The sequence below is a fragment of the Felis catus genome, chromosome B1 (assembly GCF_018350175.1).
Source record: "Felis catus isolate Fca126 chromosome B1, F.catus_Fca126_mat1.0, whole genome shotgun sequence".
Taxonomy (NCBI): domain Eukaryota; kingdom Metazoa; phylum Chordata; class Mammalia; order Carnivora; family Felidae; genus Felis; species Felis catus.
In genome coordinates, this window is record NC_058371.1 from 682,720 (window position 1) to 703,494 (window position 20,775).

The window sequence follows — 20,775 nt, forward strand, 5'->3', positions numbered from 1 at the left end:
TGCTCATGGATCCCCACCTGGGGGCTGAGGTCTTCTCAGCAACACTCAGGGCTACACGGGTCCTGTGCCCCTCAGGGAGCAGGTGACAGGCAGGGCTACACGGGTCATGGGCACACTCAGGGGGGGCAGGCGACGGGCCACCACTGTCTGTGTGGGGACCTCCTGCTCGGTTCAGCTCCCGGCCATCCGGACCTGGGCTCAGTTGCCTCCCTGGAGTGTGGGTCTCTGCAGATGAGTAGGGGACATGGCTCTCTGGTCCCATCTGCCCATCTGCCCTGCAGACTATCCCCCCGGGTGTGACACAGGCTACGAGGGCACCCACCTTGTCCCCACTGCTCTGGGTCCCTGGGGACGAGTCAGGCAGGAACTTCGGGGAAGCACCCGGACTTTTCAGCTTCCAGGCTGGTCTCTGGGAGACGTGGCTTCCAGTCAGGGACACTGGGCGGGAAGCCAACGAGGCCGGATTTATGCTCCTGGTCCTAGTGCTGCAACGGCCTCCCACATGCATTCTGCTAAACTACTAACATTGAGCCATTTCTGAGGGCGCGGTACGGCGGCATGAAGCACATTCATGATGTTGTGCGACCTTCACCACCATCACCTCCAGAACCTTCCGTCATCCCTAACTGAAGCTCCGTCCACACTGGACGCCTCCCACCCCGTCCTCCGCCCACCCCGAGCTCCGCGGATCGGACCCTCCAGGCACCGCCCGCGGCCCGTTCGTCCAGGCCGCGGCCCGTCAGGACTGCCTTCCTGCCGGCCGTGTGGACCGGCCACATTTGTTTGTCCACTGCGGCTGGGGAGTGGGGGCTGGGGTCCGGCCGCCTGGGGTGGGGGGGGGGGGTCTTGCACTGGGGGCTGGGTCTGGCCCTTCCAGGCTCGGTGCCTGCCAATCTGGCCCCCCTGTGTGGCTGCTCGGACACCTGCTCCTGCCCCCTGGAATTCACTGGAGAGACACCTCACTCAGCTACTCCCAACGTCCAGGGCAGAGTAAACTCCATGCCAGCACCCAGGACCCTGAGGGAGGGAGGAAAGGAGGGTAGGAGAGATACGGCACAGAAAGACACATGGAGAGACAGACACACACATGGAGAGACAGAGACAGACAGACACAGATGCAGAGATAGAGAGAGACAGAGACAGAGAGATAGACACACGGAGAGACAGAGCATGTCCAGATCAGGCTTCCTCTAAAGGGACCCTCCAACACCCAGCAGCTGTAGCTCTTTCTTCATCAGATAACAAATTGGCTCCTTGGGTTTTAATTTGTGGGTGATTAAGAGAAACACATTTCTTTGCAGTTCTCCTAAAAACCACACGAGACTTGCTATTTTCATACGTGCCATACCGGCTGACTTTATGGGGCCCTCGGGGACAGGCTGCTGGGACACTTCAGGGGGGACGGGCCCCGGCAGTGATTCCCAGTGTGGCTTCCACATGGGCCTTCCCCCGGGTCAGTGCCGTGACTGCTTCTGTGAGCAAACACCCACAATCTGTGGGGAGCCCCCAAATGCCCACCCTCCCTCTTCCCGGGACACCCACCTCTTCTTTAAGGGCCGGGGCGGCAGCTCCCTGCTTCTGGACACTTCCCACAGCTTTACAATGACAGGACACATCTCTGCATACGGAGGACACACACCGTGATTCCCTCCATGGAGCAGGGACTTCCCGAGAGGCATAGACAGAACTCCATCCTTGCGAGAGACATGGTTCACTGCGTAAACATTGGCGTCTGGCTGCAAGGGGGTGGTGTTTCTTTAACAAGCTGTTCAATCCTGATGTTATAGTTTTTTGTCCCAGCCCCAATTAACTCGTTAGTTCCAACGAGTTATTAACTGCTCAAGTGGAGACTGTTTTTTGTTCAACTTGATCGCGTCTATGGCGTCCTCCCTGGAACGGATCTGCATCCTCAGTAAATCTCTTTTGAAAGGAATAAAAGAAATTCAGTTAAAAAAACCCCACCAAAATCCTTACAGAAAAATGTGTAACACTTTGAGTTAATTAATAACTTTCACTAGCTAGTGTTTTCAGAGAAAAACATCCGTGAGATAATTTTTCTCAAGCTATGACTGATTTTGGCCAAACTGATTCCTAATTAGCAGCACAACTCGAGTGAAAAGTAAATGCCAAACCAGAAAGAAATTCTGAAAAAAACCGTCTCTTCCTACTTAAGACTAAAAGAAAGTGAGCAATGAAATTGACCAAAGATTCTTAAAGCTCCTCTGTTTAAAACTAGACAATGCTTTATCAACTCAATATGTTTTATATTTCCCATCTTTGTAAGGATAAATTTATGAACATTGTTTTGCTACAGAAAGACCATTAGAATAAGTAGCAAAAAACCAAGCATCCAAAATACTTAAAGATCTATAAACTGGTAAGAATAAACCGAAAAACCCAGTACAAAAATGGGCAAAAGTTGGGAACAGAAAATTCACAGAAGAGGAAACATGGTGGCCAAAGGCCATGGCGGCACTCCATCTGACTGGTGCCTGGAGAGAGGAAAAGGGAGGCGAGTGACATCATCAACACGAAGTTGACAAAAGTTAAGATCTTTGGTTGTTCTCAAGTGGGGTGGCATTGCCCCTCAGGGGACATTCAGCGATGTCTGGAGTCAGTTTTGACTGTCATGAGTGGGAAGTGCAACTGACATCTAGTGGGTGGAGGCCCGCGACGCCCCCCAAGAAATTAGCCCACTGAAAATGTTAACAGTGTTGAGATAAGAAATCCTGAGACACACAGGAGGCAATGGAGATCAATGTGGATGTCGGACTTGCTGGTGGGACTGTGAACAGGTGCCGACTGATATGGTCTCGTAAAGGTGATGATGTGCACACCCTATGACCTTGCAATTGCACTGGGGTTTATGCTTTAGAAAAACTCACTCCGGCACCAGGAGACATGGTTAAAAATGCTCATGCAGTGCTGTCTGAGAAATGGAAACTGGCACATCCATCAGTGGGAGAAGGAGGATGCATTCGTGTAACTTTGTATTGCATCCGAGTGAGCAAAGTAGGACGCACATATCAACATGGATGAATCCCACAATCAGAGTGCTAACATCTGCCAAAAAAAAGGACATTTATAGGACATTTTACAACCCTAAGAACAATGTTATCTAAAATTTTATCAAGGGGCACTTGGGTAGCTCAGTCGGTCAATCGTCTGACCTCAGGCTCAGGTCACGATCTCTCAGTTCATGAGTTCAAGCCCCACATCAGGTTCTGTGCTGACAGCTCTGACCCTGGAGCCTGCTTGGGATTTTGTGTCTGTTTCTCTCTCTGCCCCCACCCCACTCACACTGTGTGTGTGTGTCTCTCTCTCTCAAAAATAAACATTAAAGAAAATAAAAATAAAAAATAAAATTTTATCAAAATCCCAATGATACTTTTTGCAGAAATAGAACAATGCATCCTAAAATCCACACGGGAAATCAAGGAACCCAAGTGGCCAAACAATCCTGAAAATAAAAGAGCTCGTGGAATGAGAGCCCCCGATTTCAAAACCTACCACAAAACTACAGTGACTGAAACAGTGTGAAACTGACCTCTAAGTCAATGGAACGGAAGAGAGAGCCCAGAAATAAACCCTCACATATACAGTCAACTGACTTTTGACACGGGTGTTGGGGACATTCAAAGGGGAAAGGACAATCTTGTCAACAAATGGCGTGGGGAATGCTGGATGTCCACACGCAAAAGAATGAGGTTAGCCCCTCACCTGACACCATAGACAAAAATTAACTCCAAACAGATCTACGACCTAACTGTAAGAGCCAAAACTATAAAACTCTTAGAAGGGAACATAGGGCAAAAACTTCATGACACCAGATCTGACATTTATTCTTGGATAGGGCACCAAAGTTACAGGGAACAACAACAAAAAACAGACACACTGACTTCATGCACATTTAACAATTTTGTGTATCAGAAGACACTATCAACAGAGTAAGAAGGCAACCCATAGAATGGGAGAAAATATTTGCAAATGTGTATCTTATAAGGGATTAATACTCAGAATCTATAGGGAACTCCTAAAACTCAACAAAAAAAACAACCAACCTGATCAAAAATGGGCAAAGAACTTGAATAGACATCTCTGCAAAGAAGACACACAAACAGCCAATTAGCACATGAAAGATGCTCTCCTAACACCCACTGGGATGGCCGCTCCTCACAGCGAGGACACAGGGAGAAGACCGTCTACCAAGCAGGAGGAGGCCTCGCACCACCTCGCAACCTTGGACCCGCCAGCGCCTCCATCTTGCACGTCCGGCCTCCAGAACCGTGAGAAGCCGCGGTCTATGGTGTCCTGTGGGGGCTGCCCAGGGGGAGTGAGACAGCTCGTCTTCTACTCTCTGTGATATTAATTACGTACACGCCACAAATACCAAGTGGAGGCGTGCTGGGCTGGCAGCTTCTGAAGCACATTTGTTTTTGACTCACCGACAGTGCCCAGCAAGGTGCCAGGCAGGCCACAGGTGCTCACTGTGTGCAGGAGGGAGGACGCAGGGCTTGAGGAGGAACCTGCGCTCCCAGCAGTGAAATCAGCATGGGGACGGACACGGGGCCGGACGCAGCGAGCTCCTAGCTGGCCGCCGGCAGGCCACAGGTGCAGTGAGCAGTTCTCCCCCGCGAGGAAAGAGAGGAAAGAGCCCGTGCCTTTAGAGCCCTCCGCGTGCGCCGTCCCACTAACCAGCCGCAGAGCGGGGGAAGCGATGGAGGACGAAGGCTCTTTCTCTCAGGTTTCAGCAGCTCCGTGGCCTGCACCCAGGAGGAATCGGGTGACAGAATGGGTCCCACCAGGGCCCTCAGGAACCACCCTGGCCCCAGGGACACATGTGGTTTTGGGGTTCCTCTGGGGAAGGAAGCGGGGAGAAGGAAGAAAGCAGCCTTCGGGGCTTTGTCCCACAGCCACCTGCTTCTCACTGCTTCCAAGTGCATTTGGGGTTTGGGCTCAGCACGGCCTAAGGCTTCAGAAACTCCCAGAAGTTGACATGTGGATTGCCAGAGCAACCTGTCTAAAAAGGAGCATTTCTGCAAGAGTGGGTGTCTGTGCGTCTGTCTCAGGCTCTCTCCCCTGCAAGCATTTGAGGTGACATCCCACTCTGACAGCCCCAAACGAGCAGGAAAAAATTCACATCTCGGCTCAAGATGCAAGGAGGAAACTCAGTTCTGGGGACACCTGCTCTGTTCAGGGTCGCGGGGCTCATACGAAATCGGGAGCCAGACGGCAGTGGGAGGGAAGAAGGCAGCAGGGGTCGGAGATGCAGGGCGGGCTCCCACGGAGCTGCCCCAGTTGGGGAAGCGCGCCCCTCCACTGCTTCAGGTTTCCCTGATGCAGCACAGACATGTGACTGCCTGAACGGTGTGCCGGCCTGGGACCCGGGCCCTGAGCCGCCCTGGCTGGCCTGTCAGAGTTGGCGCCGAGCAGAGGGAGGGAGGCAGGCGGAGTGCCCACCATCACACCGAGATGTTCTTCCCCACTCTCCCGTCTTCGGGTTTCACGGTGTGTGGGCGAGGTCTTCCTCAACGCACTCACCTTCAAGGAGAGGAGGTGACAGCTGGAGAGGGGACGGCGTGCGCACGGGCAGGACCGCGGCCGGAGAGGGGGCGACGTGCGCACGGGCAGCCGGGAGGCTGGAGAGGGGGCGGCGTGCGCACCGGCACAACCACAGCTGGAGAGGGGGCGGGGTGCGCACGGGCAGGACCACGGCTGGAGAGGGGGCGGCGTGCGCACGGGCACCCGGGAGGCTGGAGAGGGGGCGGCGTGCGCACCCGCACAACCACGGCTGGAGAAGGGGCGACGTGCGCACGGGGGAGGCTGGAGAAGGGGCGGCGTGCGCACGGGCACCCGGGAGGCTGGAGAGGGGGCGGCGTGCGCACGGGCAGGACCACTGCTGGAGAGAGGGCGACGTGCGCACCGGCATGACCACAGCTGGAGAGGGGGGCGGCGTGCGCCCTGGCACCCGGGAGGCTGGAGAGGGGGTGGCGTGCGCACGGGCACCCGGGAGGCTGCAGAGGGGGCGGGGTGGTCACGGGCAGGACCACTGCTGGAGAGGGGGGCGGCGTGCGCCCTGGCACCCGGGAGGCTGGAGAGGGGGCGGCATGCGCACCGGCAGGACCACGGCTGGAGAGGGGGCGGCATGCACACGGGCACCCGGGAGGCTGGAGAGGGGCCGGCGTGCGCACGGGCACCCGGGCGGCTGGAGAGGAACCCGGGAATCCAGGCTCCGGCAACTGAATGGTAATCGTAGTGGGCAGCACCGATCCTAACAAGCTTGATGCAAGTCACATGCACACCTGTAAGCGCACGCTCGCTCCCCGAGAGGCCTCGTTACCGCCTCAGCTTATTGTGATCCGGCTCAGCGTCTGGATGTGAGGGTCTGGTCAGTTGCAGCTTCGTCCTTCCAGAGGGGACGCCACTTACCGTCTGGTGGGTGGCTCTCGCACAATATGGGGCCAGTGGAGTGAAGCAGGGAACTCCCGGATCCTTGCCGGTGAAACAGCAAGGAGCCGCTGCCTGCGGGCGGGTTCTCGGAGCTGCGCGAGTCTGTGGGTCCCGACGCGGACGCGCAGCCTGGCCCGCAAACCTCTGCCCGGGCAAGGGCCCTGCATGCCGAGCCAAGTGTAGTTGAGAGACGAGCAGGCTTAACGTTTGTGAATTGTGAGCTAGGTCTCTGTTCTTCCTAGATTTCTATAAAACGGCGAGGCTGCATAGGATTTTCCTGGCATGACGTCATAGCAGGCAAATGGTCCTCAGTGCCTTCCTGATACCCGTACTTCCCCTCTTTAAAAAAAATTTTTTTTCTTAAGTTTATTTATTATTGAGAGACAGAGACAGAGCACGAGCAGGGAAGGGGCAGAGAGAGGGAGACACCGAATCCAAAGCAGGCTCCGTGCTCTGAGCTGTCAGCACACAGCCTGCTGAGGGCCTCGAACTCATGAGCTGTGAGATCATGACCTGAACTGAAGTCAGCCGCCCAATGGGCCGAGCTGCCAAGCACCTGGGCTGCCTCTCTTTCTTGAAACAACACCCCCCTTTTGTTAGAACTGGGAGCAGCACTGCGCCCAGACCTAACTAGCAGATAGTAACTGGTCTAGGAAAGTCACCGTGACCTGTTCTCAATGTTCCCAGCTTCCCTTGCGGCTGCAGGGGGAAGAAAAGCTTGTCCTCTACGCTCTTAGTAATGTACCTGGGACCTGCAAATTAAACCGACAAAAGACAGATTAACAGCAGAAGAGGCATACAATTTTTGTTAATGTTAATATTTTTATATGCCTGGGGGCTCCACAGCAAAGAAGGTAAAACCCCAAAGAATCGGTTAGACTCAGGGACTTAAGCACCATCTTAACAAAGGCCAACACATTGTGGAGAAGTGACCAGACAGTGGAAAGGAGGCTTGCACTTCTCGGGCTGATAAATGCTGGGAAGATGGCTAACAAAAACATGCGGGAAACTAATGGTCGTTAAGGAGAGTTTAGGAGAGTTTCTTTATGCGACTCGTCTTGGTACCACCTCCAGTGATTAGGGCTGTTTTCCTCTCTCTGGTATCGAAGAGGGGGACACTTGGACAAAGGAAGTGTATGCTCTGCTCTTAGGGAGACAGGGAGAGGACAGAGAGCTCTTCCTGCGTCTGCTTTTTTGCCACTGTCTTTAGCTTCTAATAATTCCTATATCAAAGTGACATATTGTAGTGTGGCACATTCTGATCCCTTTTGCATCTAAGGGTGGCCATGTGACCCAGGTATGGCCAGTGGAACTGTTACAGAAACTGGTCTGGATCACCAGGCAGAAGAACCAAGCGGCACTCGGAGATCTTGGAAGGAAGGAGGTTTATTTACACGGGTGGGCCCAGAGGAGATCATTCTCCAGAGATCTGAGCCCAGGGCATCTACAGAAGGGACAATTTATAGTCTGTTACTTCCACATTTCTCATTAGGAGTAATTTAGCGCCTGAGGCAAGCAGGGTGGGAACGGAAGGCAGAAGGGAAGCCTTTAGGCAGGGACTGCAATTCCCTTATCAGTCCTGTCGCTGTCATAGAACAGATTTTTCCCCAACAGAACCAAAAGACCAGTTGGATGTAGGTGTTCCTGATAAAAGAGGGTGGGTGTGCCTGGATCAACCGTTCTTCCTCATTTTTCTTGTCTGGGATGCAGATGTGATGGCAGGAAGTACAGCAACCACCCTGTGACCATGAAGCATTAAGCAAGAGCCAACATACTAAAGATAGAGGAAGAGAAATCCATGAAGGGTTTGGGTCCCCCAGTGGCATTGCTGAGGAGCTAAACCAGCATAAGAGGTCACCTACTCATCAACTTCTTGGTGAGACCAAAACAGTCCCGTGTGGTTGGGGCTTCTATGACTTTGCTATCAGACACATTTCTGCGTGATTTTCTGGCTGCCCTATGCAGTTGCTTTCCTGTCACTTGAATATTTAGTCCTCCCGCCCCACGATGTCCCTCTTCCAGCTGCCAGCCTTAGCACTGCCCAGCCCTGCTGAACAGACGCGACTTCCCAGCAGTTCTGCCCTGACACCAGGGGGCTCCTTGCTCTCCTGAAGACTGATCCCTCTCCAGAGGCTGCCCCGTGAGTGACTCTTACTCTTCCCCACCTACTCCATGTGCCTTCGCCACGTGTCCTTCTCAAGGGAGCTGTGCATGCACCATGGTGTGTGCTGTAAGTTCTGATTCTTGTCCGCCCTCCCCCATCAGCCTGGAGGTGGTGCGGGTCAGGCTCGCCTCTGTTTCCAGGGCCTGCCACCAGGTAGGGGCCTTATATGTGTTTATTAAATAAACAAACAAATGGACAATGCCCTAGCTGGCCTCTGGAACAGACACCTGACTGAGTGTTCTGGGACCAGCTCCCAGGGATGCTGTGCCTCCAGCAGTAGATTCTGGCTCCTTTGCTCCAGGAAATACCCATCAGCATCCCTCAGGTCGCTCCCAAAGGCACCAGGCTGTTCCACCTCCTCATGCGATCTGCTGCTGGACCAGGGGGTCACCAGCAGCCCCGGACTGCCGACCCCAGTGGTGGCCCTGACACTGTCACTTGGGTAACAGTCCTTCCCCTCTGACGGTCTCTCTTTCATCTGTGAGTCCCGTGGGTAGAATCTAACTCACCCCCTTGCAGAATAAACCAGAGAGACAGAGCATGAGCAGGGGAGGGGAAGAGAGGGAGAGGGAGAGAGAGACAGAGAGAGAGAGAGTCCCAAGCAGGCTCTGAGCTGTCAGCACAGAGCCCAGTGTGGTGGGGCTCAAGCCCATGAACCGTGAAATCATGACCTGAGCCCAAATCAAGAGTTGGATGCTTTAGAAGAAATTCTCCACCTGTGGACGACTCAGAGGCAGGATGGTTGCAGGCTTGCAGGCTGGATGCGCTCTAAATGCGCGTGTCTGACCACCAGACCATAATCTAAGAACACACAGGACAGAAATCCCTCACGTTTGCCTTCTTGCTGCTTACTGCTTATTTCCTTAGCAGTCAAATTTCATTACGTAGACATGACCGGTCCTTTTTAGATTAAGCCCTGGTTTACCGCCAAGCACCGCTGTTTTGACAGAGGGGCCCGCTCTCTCTCTCTCTCTCTCTCTCTCTCTCTCAAGCACTTAGGGGTCTCTCAGGCCCTCTCGGCAAGCCCACCTGCAGCTTTGGCTTAAGCAGGGGCTCCCTGGGAACAGACCCCGTGCATTCCTGTGGACCCGCGGGGACCTTCTCCCACGCCAGCCACTGTGCGGGTACTGAGTTTTACGATTACGGGAGTGGGTGCTCGATCTCAGCGGGGACCCAGTGCCAGGCTGACTCCTGTGGCCCAGTGGGCTTCCATGAACCCAGGCCTCCCCCCCACCACGATGCCACTGGCTCCTTTGGCCCACGGGGGCTCCTGTGGCACCAGGCACCCGTGGACTCCAGCAAACGCAGGCTCCCGGCACTGGCTGGGTCCCGCAGCCCCAGGCTCCTTCTGGGCTCCCCCGAACCCAGGCCCGCTGGGTCCGGCAACAGGCCAACTATCATGAACCCAGGCTTTGAACTCCCCAGACCTCGGCCCCTGGCCCACCCCAGCGCCGCACCGGCCTCCCAGACCCAATCTACAGGCTGGCCCCTGAGGGTCGGTCCTCCCCAACCTCTTCCAAACAACGGAAGAGAAGGGTACGCTTCCAAACTCATTGTACGAGGCCAGCATTTCTCAGACACGAAAGCCACATAAGGACACTGTAAGAAAGCTACGGGCCGGCGTTCCTGACCAACACAGGTGCAAAAACCCTCAATACAATACTAGCAGACTGACTCAGCAGCACGTTAAAAGGATCATACACCATGGGCAAGAGGGACCCGTCTCTGGGATGCAAGAATGGCTCCACACCCACAAATCAGTACACGGGATCGATGCCCCACAGGAATACGACGAGACATAAAAGTCATGTGATCATCTCAATAGGTGCAGAAAAAGCATGTGACAAAATCCAACATCTTTTCCTGATAAAGACACAATGAATTGAGTATACAAGAAAACCACCTCGGCATAATAAAGGCCCGTGCCAACATCACGCTCAGTGAGAGGTGGACATCTGCTCCTTTCAGGTAAGGAACAAGACGGGGGCCTCACCACCACTATTCACCACGGTACCGGGCGTCCTGGCCACAGCTGTCGGGCGAGGAAAGGAATAAAGAGCATGCAAGTCACAGAGGAAGAGATTTGAAACATTATCCCTATTTGCAGAGGAGCTTATATTTGGAATAAAGTTTACACACAAAAAACTGTTAAAATAAATCAATTTAGTAAAGTGGCAGGATACAAAATCAACATGCAAATATCAATTGCATTTCTGTATACTAAGAACAAAGTATCTGAGAAAGAAATATAAACAACCTCAGGGGCATCTGGGGGGCTCAGTCGGCTGAATGTCTGACTCTAGATCTCAGTTTGGGTCTGTCTCAAGTCACGCATCGGGTTCTGCACTGGGCATGAATCCTGCTTTAAAAAAATTGGGAAAAAAAAAACCAATCTTATTTACAACAGTATCAAAAGTAACAAAAGCTTCGGAAGAAATTTAGCCAAGGCGGTAGCAGATCGGCAAGACACTGATGAAAGAAACTGAAGCAGACACAAGTCGGTGGAAAGATCTCTCGTGCTAGTCAACTGGAAGAGTTAACGTTGTTACACACTTCCCAGAGTCATCCCTAGACGCAACGCGATCCTTCTCAACACTCCAGTGGCATTTTTCATCGAGGTGGAAAACGATCCCGAGGTTCATGCAGAATCAGTCTTGGGAAAGAACAAAGTGCAGGCAACACGCTTTACGGCAAAGGTGGGGTTATATGAACCACGTGGTACTGGCACAAAAGAGACACCTCGCTCAGTGGGCAGAACAGGGAGCCCAGGGATAACCCCGCACACGTATGGTCACTTAATTTACAACGAAGGAGTCAGAAGTGAACAGTGGGGGGATGACCGTCTCTTCAATAAAGGGTGCGGGGAAAACTGGGTAGTCACTAGCAGAAATATGAAACGGATTCCCTATCTCACGCCGTTCACAAAAAAGTTAATTTGACTTGAACTAAGTGTAAGATGTTAAACTATAAAACCACCAGAAGAAAATAGGGAAAAGCCTCCTTGACACGGGTCCTGGCAGTTACTTTTTGGAGAGGACAGCAAAAGCACACAACAGAGAAAAACAAACAAGTGAGACCACACGGAATTAAAATTCCTCCGCACAGCAGAGGAGACTGTCAACAGAACTCGCACAGAGGATCTGGTAAAGAGGTAACTTCGAAAATGTATAAGGAGTTACTATAACGCAGTAGCAAAAAAGAAAAAGAAAAGAAAATGTATAAGGAGTTACTACAACGCAGTAGCAAAAAAAAAAAAAAAGAAAATGTATAAGGAGTTACTACAACGCAGTAGCAAAAAAAAAAAAAAAAAAAGTCCTATCCTTTTGCGTAAAAAAAAGGAAATCTTGCCATTTGTAGCAACGTGGATGGAGCCTGAGGGGGGGATAAGCCAGACAGAGACAAGAGCTGGGGGTCCTCACTGACGTGTGGAATCTAAAAGAGCTGAGCTCACAGAGGAGCGTTTGCGGGGTTGGCCAGGGCCGGGGTGAGGGGACGGGAAAACGTTGGTCAAGCGGCACAACTTGTCAGCTTGGGTATGAATGAGTCCCGGGGACCTAGCGGGGGGCACGGCGGCTACAGGGAACAGGACTGTGCTGCACGTGCACCGGGAAGGCGGGGAGGGAGTGACCTTATGTGTTCTCACCACACACAGAAATAGCAATTCTGTGACGTGATGGACATGTTAGCTTACCCGGTAGTGGTCATTTCACAATATGTTTGTGTATCAATATGTTTGTGTATCACATCATCACGTATGTTGTATCTCAGCAAAGCTGAAAAGAAAAACTTCCGCCCCCCCCCCCCCCCCCCCAGCAAGAACAAAAAGAGTTACAGTATTTCATGGGCGAGTGGAATTGCAATCTTCCAACAGGTGCCGGAAGCACCAGCTGGGTCCGGCCAGGTGGGTGTGTAATAGGTCAACTTATAAGATATCAGAAAGCTTATTGTATATAAGTTCGGCTTAAACTCACCTTTCATGAATAATTGAGATAGAAGCTTATGTAGTTCCCTATTAGGGTTATCAGAAATTACTAACCGCCCTATCTCGCTTCTGTAACTTCGCCTGCTTGCTAAATAGATAACTTAGGTGGCAAAACGCTCCCCCACCCCTTCCACCAAGATCTGGCCTAGGCAAGACCAACACGTAAAAAGTCACCAACTCGCTGCCCCACGGTATCTTAGGTGTCTAACTACGACTGGTCGTTTTAAACCCTCTTAGGACAAAGAACTTTAAGTTGATAGGTTCCCGCCAACACTAACGTCTGTGTGTCACAATATGGCTACCATGAAATGCTGTAAATTGCAATTGGTTAACCAAATAATGACGTATTCTGACTTGCTAAAATCCATAGAGGCTCACTGCTACCTTTGTGCGGGGCCATTCTCTGCACTCTTCTCCTTAAGATCAGGAGATCAGGTTTGGCCCGGCCGTGAATAAAATCCTGCCTCGCTTCTATTCGGCGTCTGGTGGGTTTTTTCGACAGCACCCTGTTTCAGGGGGAAGACCGAGATGGCAGCAGGGCGGGAGGGCCCTGGCCTCTGGGGCGCAAGGTGACGGAACAGCAGAGAACGGATGGCTTCTCCCAGCTGCCCATCAGCCCACGGAAGGGGCCAGAAGGCCAAGTCCTCACCCTCTGGGGCGACTGCTAACAGCACCGTGGCCTGGGACTGTAAACCACATCGTCGCTTCTCACCGTTCGGGGGCCAGACGTCCGAGATCAGGCACCCACGTGGCCAGGTGATCTTTCGGTTCACGGGTTCTTGAGATCGAGCCCTGGGGCGGGCTCTGTGCTGACAGCTTCTGTGTCTCCCTCTCTCTCTGCTCTCCCCCCACCCCCCACGCCCAAATAAATACACATTAAAAGAAAAAAACTTCCCTTAAAGAGCCCGCAGGGTGGGTGCTCGTGAAATGGCAGCAGTGCCCTGTTTTTGTAACAAAATTATGAAATCTTAGTATTCTGGGGGAACTTTTCACTTTCTAGTTCCTGTCTGGAGCCGCTGAGGGGTGACCGCCGAGGGCTGCACCCAGGCCCAGGCCAGCACGCCTCTGTGGCCACGACGACTCTCTTTCTGCCAGTTCACCTCCCGAGAAGCAATGTACGCAAACACCCTGGGCGTGAGCGGGGCTCCCCCCGTTTGTAGAGTCATCTCGCTTGTGATTCTGAAAAACTACCAGATCCAGGGCACGTGTCACTGGCCCTGTCCTCCTGAGTGTGACAGGGCACGCCCACCTCAGCCCCAAGGAGGTGCTGCTTACATGGGTCAGTGAGTTTTGAGGGAGATGTGAAATTCCACAAAACACTTGCTTTTTCCGCCTCACTGGAGAGCCCCTCTGGCCCCTTATGTGTGGACGTGGCCCGTGTTCCCTTTCTCCCCCTGGACGAGTGGGGGCAGGGGCCTGAAGTCAGTCCAGTCAGTACTTGTACAGGTAAACACACGGACCTGTGGAAACTGATGGGGTGGTTTGGGTCAGAACCTGCCCAAGTTTATGTTTCAAATTTCCTTAAACGAGTTCTTGTGTAGGAAACGTCTTCAGGATGGTATAAACCCGTACTTCATAATGCTGAAAGGATTAAATAACCCTTGAAAAAATCCTTTACAACAATCATCCTGTTTAGCAAGTCCCTGAGTGTCTACACTAAATGGTATGGGCAGGGCATCCTTTGCAAAATTAAAAATTAAAAAAGAAAAATCCCCAAGACCCCCTAAAACCCTGGGGGAGGAAGCTGATGTAAGGCAAAGTTACATCACATACAATTACAACCCTGGATGGCTCTAATTAGCCTGGTAAAGGTTAATAGCTTGTACCCCAAGGCGTCTTCCGAAAGGTCCCTCTGCTCCACATCTGCAAGACCTTTTTTCAAAGATCATTCACATGATAGTGTAATAGTATTTTCAGATTAATTGTGCAGGGAGAAGGGCGTCGTGTGTGAGCCCGTAATTCTGTGAGGAGGGACATACCTTCTGACGCAGAGAAAGCTCACGCAGACGATTTCACTCGAGCCTGCGTATGAGGAAGGGGTGTGTGTGTGTGTGTGTTTTCAAAAATCACCACTTAGGCATCTGCCACGTTACTTGAGTATTTTCCACACAGCCTGTCTTGGGAGGGGAACATCACACCGGCAGGTAAGATTCTGGAGCTCGGCACATGCAGCCAAATACGTACGCTGTGACCCGGTCCACATGCGTGTGCCCTTCCCTTAATTCACCTTGGTGGGGGGCGTGCTAATAAGAATTCCCTAAAACGATCAAGGTCTGCAAGTGATTGTTTTAGCTACAGAAACCACAGCTGCCTGTGTCCGAGTCATTAGTTCCTGTGACTGCGCTGTAATTAGGTCTGAGATCACTCACCCACTGATGTCTGAGTCCCACTCAGAGGCGGTCAGCTCGAGCGAGTTCACGTGTCCCCGTCCGCGGGGTCGGGTGTTAGGTGGTGGAGCGAAGCGGCTGTTGCTCTCTGGGGCCGCGTGCAGCAGCCCCACCCAGTTAACAGGAACAGTTCCCGCCGTGGAGCCAGACCAGAGGTGGTTCTCCCGCGTGGTTAGAGGTGAGGAAGCCCCCAGACACAAGAATCGGGCAATTCTGCTAAGTCACCCTTGTGAGTGGAAAAAAAACCACGTCAGCTGGTTAAACAGCCCCTGTGGGCCTGTTCCACACCTGCACAGGGGGGCGCCCTGTCCACACCTGCACCTGTTGTGCTGCTGGGCGCCTGCCTCCACCGCTGCTGAAAATTCTGGGTGATGGTCCGTGGTTCCCATGGTTCCCATCTGTTCCCTTACAGGAGAAACAGTAGTGTGAAGATCAGCACCAAACAGGGAACCAGGAAACCAGCTTCCCCCTGCCCTCTGGGCACAGGCTGCCCGAGAACTGAGTGTGGCGTCTGCAGGGGGAAAGGGAGGCCCCAGAAACCCCTGCGTCCCTGATGAGAGGGCCTGGGGCAAGCTGAGGGCAAAACACAAGCTAACACCCCCCCCACACCTCCCAGGTGGGGTACGTGTGACATTCCTCAGGCACTCAAGGCTGCCCGAGAACAAAGAAAAGGAAAAACACATGGCTACCTGATAGAGATCACAATCCTGTAAGACCAGTCTCCATCGCTTTATAAGTATCTTAGTAAATTACAAGAAAAGGCACTATTATCAATAGCCTCATCTCCAGAAGCCTATAGACTCAGTTTCCTGGAGCCCCAACATCACCCTCCACAGTGATGTGGGAACAAAGCAAGAAGGAAGTGGCAGGTGAAATTAAATGCCCTCATAACCTGCAGCCCAGAGACCAGACTTGTGGCAAATACAGAGCAGAACATCTCTCCAGGACGCCCTAGCGTCCTGATGTTAACGCCTCCCGGAGGGAAAACAACCCGAACTCCTCAACAGCCGGGCCTCTGGCATCTCTGAGTCCTGCTTAGCGGGATCACAGTCCCTCTGGGGGCTGTGACTTGACCCTTTTGACTTGACCCCCCAGCTCCAAAGTATAAAACCTGACACTGTTCACAACCCCAGCTCCGCTCTTCCTGCCCATGGGTCCTGTCCCCTGCTTTAATAAAATCACCTTTTTGCACCAAAGACGTCTTCAAGAATTCTTTCTTGGCCATCAGCTCTGGACCCCGTGAACTCCCATCACCCTAAAACTTCACCAGTCCCCAACCTCATCCACCTTTTCACATAAAGTCAGACAGCCCACCTGCTCTGCTTCTCCAATGACTTCGGCTCAAAGTAGGCAATGTGCCCGAGCGCGTGTTTGTGTGGGGCCTCTGCACCCCTTCAATAGAACAGAACTGCAGGGGTGCCTCACCGTCCGCCATCCGTTCCCAGCGCCTGCAGGATGGGGCAAATCATCTGAAGCATCTGGGGAACGAGGAGGGGGAGACAGGAGGGTCATGAAAACCGGGGAGGCTCCGGATGCCTATGGGCACGACCCCAGGGCCACTGGCTTCCTCTCAGCCACTGCAGCCACGGTCCAGCCCCCCTTCCCTTGGGAGCCCCAACCCAAGTCAGCACTGGGACCCAGAACTCAGCGGCAGGGAGCTCTCAGAGGACACATTGTTTCATTTCATCCTGCTGCCCTGGAGGGGGTCAACAGAGTTCCTCTCCAACCAGCCCACCCAGGCTGAGCACGAGGGAGGCACTGCCGGCCCAAGACGCAGCCGGGGCAGAAGGGCACAGGCAGGGGGCCAGAGGCTGGGACACACGTGCTCCTGACCTCCTCTGCGGAGGGCCAGGCCGGGAGCTCCTGTCTGGGGCTCCACCTTGCACACGTCTGGGGGTTGGGCTGCAGCAGGCTGGCCTGGTGGTGAGAAACACAGCTTTTCAGGAGCTCCAGCCGACTCCCCAGCACCGGTTCCAAAGGGCTGATGAAGGGGGGCCAGGGCTGACCCTTCTCATTTCCAGCCTTGCTCCCAAGTTTGCCCACACACCATACGGTTACCTGCAGGCACCCCCGTTCCGGCCTTCTGGGGACCTTCTGGAAGGGAATTCCAAAAAGGTGCATCTGGTCCGAGGTTGTACTCTGGATAACCTCTGCAGACCCCGAACCGTCAAAGCTGTTCGGTTCAGGGATGTTTGTGTGCTGTACAATAGCCGGAGAGAATTCAGCGTCTGGGCCACGTTCCTGAAGAGCAGAGTCTGAGCTGTGAGAGAGGGGAGGCCGGCACGGGCGCTGGGTGGGTGGGGGGGGGGGAATGTGGGGAGCAGGGCCAGGGGCCTGAGGAGCCTGTGGACACCTGTGAGCTCCAGGAAGTCACCGCCCTCTTCACCCCCGGTGCCCAGACCCAGGTCAGGCGGTCGAGGGCTCCTCAGCAGAGGGCAGGGGCTCCTGGCACGATGTGGGGGGCATGGGCTTCCTCCAGCGCACGCACACACCCTGGGCTTGGTGGCCTTGCCAACACGTGAGGTCCTGCTCTTTGCTGGTGTGGAAACAGCCGGGACGCACCGTGGGAGGACAGGCAGGGGCTGCTGACTCAGAGCCTGCTGTCCAAGGGCCGTCAGCCGGCTCACCTGCCTCTGGCAGAAGGTCACGGGCAGGCACAGGAGCGGGGCCTCCGCTGGGGGGGAGGGAGAGGAAGGTCCGTGTCCTGATGGAGGCTGTGGGTGCCATGAAGTCGGGCCTGGGCAGGTCTGGAGCGTCGTCCTCAGAACTGGTTTGGGGAACGTGTTTGGCTTTCTGTGGTTGGTCCTAAGAGGGAAGTGGGGACAAAATCGGGGAAGCTGTCAGTTATTGATCAAGTTCTGGCTGTGGGGACAGCTGTCCCAGCATGATTGTTGGGCTTCTTGGATGGGTTGCTAGAGACAGAGGTCTGACTTCCTAGAGACACGTCTGGCTTCAGCAGGCTGGGCCCACAGGGCTGGTGACCTCCGAGGACAGGGCTGGGCCCCCAGGGCTGGTGACGTCTGAGGACAGGCTGGGTCCCCAGGGCTGGTGACCTCTGAGGATAGGCTGGGCCCCCAGGGTTGGTGACCTTGAAAGATGGGCTGGGCCTCTGGGCTGTGACCGCTGAAGACAGGACTGGGCCCCCAGGGCTGGTGACCTCTGAGGACAGGCTGGGCCCCCAGGGCTGGTGACCTCTGAGGACAGGCTGGGCCCCCAGGGCTGGTGACCTCTGAGGACAGGGCAAGGACCCCAGGGCTGGTGACCTCTGAGGATGGGCTGGGCCCCCAGGGCTGGTGACCTCGGAGGACAGGGCTGGGCCCTCAGGACTGGTGACCTCTGAGGACAGGCTGGGCCCCTAGGGCTGCTGATCTCTGAGGACAGGGCTGGGCCCCCAGGACTGGTGACCTCTGAGGACAGGCTGGGCCCCCAGGGCTGGTGACCTCTGAGGACAGGCTGGGCCCCCAGGGCTGGTGACCTCTGAGGACAGGGCTGGGCCCCCAGGGCTGGTGACCTCTGAGGATGGGTATGGGCCCCTAGGGTTGGTGACCTCTGAGGACAGGCTGGGCCCCCAGGGCTGGTGACTTCTGCGGACAGGGCTGGGCCCTCAGGGCTGGTGACCTCTGAGGATGGGCTGGGCCCCCAGGGCTGGTGACCTTGGAAGACAGGCTGGTTTCTGGCTGGCGGCTGCAGGGCTGGGTCAGAGTTCTATTGCACACGGCCCAGCTGTTGCATATTCAGTCTGTCTCTGGGGTCCCCAGGCAGGCACGATAGCATGATAGCAGGGCCCATGCCTTCCCAGGGGCCGGGCACAGGCTGCATTCTCGCTGCTGTTGTTCTTGGGAAGAAAACATCTGGTCCGACGTGTTCCGTGGTGCACGTGTCACCGATGTGTCCCAACATTCCCGTCCTCCCCAAGCAGGTCTCCCGGGCTCCCAGACAGGTCTCTGCGTACGTGTGCGCAAATTTTGGCACGGCTTGCTTTCCCCCGAAAACGATCGGCCACCTTCATGTTACACGTCCTGGACTCAGCCCCGTGTCCCCTTCCCAGTATTCTGCACAGGACCCACAGACGTGCCGGGAGCCGTGACACCACACGTGGCACTGGCTTCCTCTGAGTCAGAGCAGTGGCCCGTGTTACCGCGAGGCCCCACCTGCCCCTTCCCGCTGGCTCAACCACCACCCCTCTTGTGCCAGAGGCCCGACTAGGTGCAAAGACTGGGGGCAAACAGCAGACAGACGGCCCCCGCTTGCCCGTGGAGAGGTAGGCGCTGGCCTCAGGAGAAGTCCGTGTCAGCACCTCCTTCGCGGGACCCGTGTGCTCCCTGAGCTGCGATGAGGACCCTTCCCGTGACTCTTCCCACAGCAGACTGCTCCCTGCCGGTGCCTCCACCGAAGGCCTCCCGGGATCTCGGGGCATTTTCTCGTCCCTGATTCCCTGCGTCGTCCGCTGCGTGACCTTGGTGGCACGTGGGTGCTCGGGCATGTGGACGCAGGAAGCAGTGGAAAATCCGAATATTTCAAACACTGGCTCGTGGTGTCTCTTACTGTAGCTCTGCCTCCAATTATGACTCAAGTCAAGCTTGGTTTACCCTGGGGAAGTGTCGCCTTGTGCTGCTTTGAATTGTATGTGACCTGTGGACCGTGCCTCTGGACGCCAGACTGCACGCCGGTGACTGGGCACAGGGCCGTCCTCGTTTTCAAGTGTCCCCACTGCCTCCTACACGAGGTGACTCCCATACAGAGTCTAATGGAGAGATGTTCATCATTTAATTAAAGCAGGAGTTAGTCTAGCTCTTTCTCAAATGTTTGGTAGTAGCTAGTCCAGAGTGACAGCCATGCTCACTTTCGTAACTCATTTACCTTTTAGCAGATGCTTAATTAAGACTTTCACGAACCATTATGAGACCTAACGGGGAGAAGTCTGTGTTCACTTGAATTAGCTTTACTAAATTACAGGCTAGAAGGACTTTGAGCAAAATCGATATTGCATTCAAAGCTGTAATTAAAAGGAGAAAAATTAGAATTTTTTCCCTATCACAGCAACCTTATATATTTAGAGCAATCCTCCACAGGTTGAAAAAGATCATCAGGAGTGACGAGAAAGTGCCAGCAAAATCTTCAGGTCTCACAAAGACTAAAATTGGGAAATTTGCCTAAATTGACATTTAATGAGGGCCGCCTGGGTGGCTCAGTCGGTTAAGTGTCCGACTTCGGCTCAGGTCATGATTTCGCAGTTCGTGAGTTTGAGCCCCGCGTCGGGCTCTGTGCTGACAGCTCAGAGCCTGGAGCCTGTTTCAGATTCTGTGTCTCCCTCTCTCTGACCCTCCCCCATTCATGCTCTGTCTCTCTCTGTCTCTCTCTGTCTCAAAAATGAATAAACGTTAAAAAAAAATTTTAAATTGACATTTAATGAAACACGGAACCCAGCTTGGTTTTGCATAGTGCTTTCTGTTCCAAGGATGTCCGGTCCCAGTAGGTACATTTCCCACCGCTGGCTCTGTCCCTGAGCCCCATCCCTCCACTGCCGTGACCCCACTCTTCCTCGAGGGGCCACTCTGCCAGGAAACACGGGGCCCCGGGCCTCCCCATCACAACGTCCACGCCTGCCTGGGAGAGAAACAGTGAGGAAGGAGAGCTCGGTGCCTCAGGCTACTTACCAGCAGCAACGTGGGCAGGGAGTTAATCCGGCCTCTGCCTCCTACTCGCTGGCCGCGTGAGGGCTCCCGGAGGTGCGGTCTGGCTTCCTGAGGACACAAGGCGCTTGTCTCCCTTAGTCCTGCCGCTGTCACCTG

At 54.3% G+C, this 20,775-nt stretch overlaps 1 protein-coding gene across 2 annotated transcripts; it reads right to left on the reverse strand.

The window, feature by feature from the left end:
- Window positions 1–883: 883 nt before the first annotated feature.
- On the reverse strand, window positions 884–20,251 carry LOC102901673 (proline-rich receptor-like protein kinase PERK9). Of its 2 annotated transcripts, XR_006596183.1 has the most exons (5): window positions 17,611–20,251; window positions 17,042–17,224; window positions 16,298–16,900; window positions 14,966–15,209; window positions 10,825–11,267 (listed from the first exon to the last, which is right to left on the reverse strand). XR_006596183.1 is itself a non-coding variant. In XM_045055162.1 (2 exons), the coding sequence occupies exons 1-2, from the start codon at window positions 6,145–6,147 to the stop codon at window positions 1,840–1,842; spliced, it is 687 nt and encodes a 228-aa protein (XP_044911097.1). In that variant the 5' UTR covers window positions 6,148–6,531; the 3' UTR covers window positions 884–1,839. The 2 variants fall into 2 exon arrangements, 1 of the variants encoding a protein (XP_044911097.1); XM_045055162.1 differs by lacking the exons at window positions 10,825–11,267; window positions 14,966–15,209; window positions 16,298–16,900; window positions 17,042–17,224; window positions 17,611–20,251 and adding exons at window positions 884–1,920; window positions 5,542–6,531.
- Window positions 20,252–20,775: the final 524 nt, after the last annotated feature.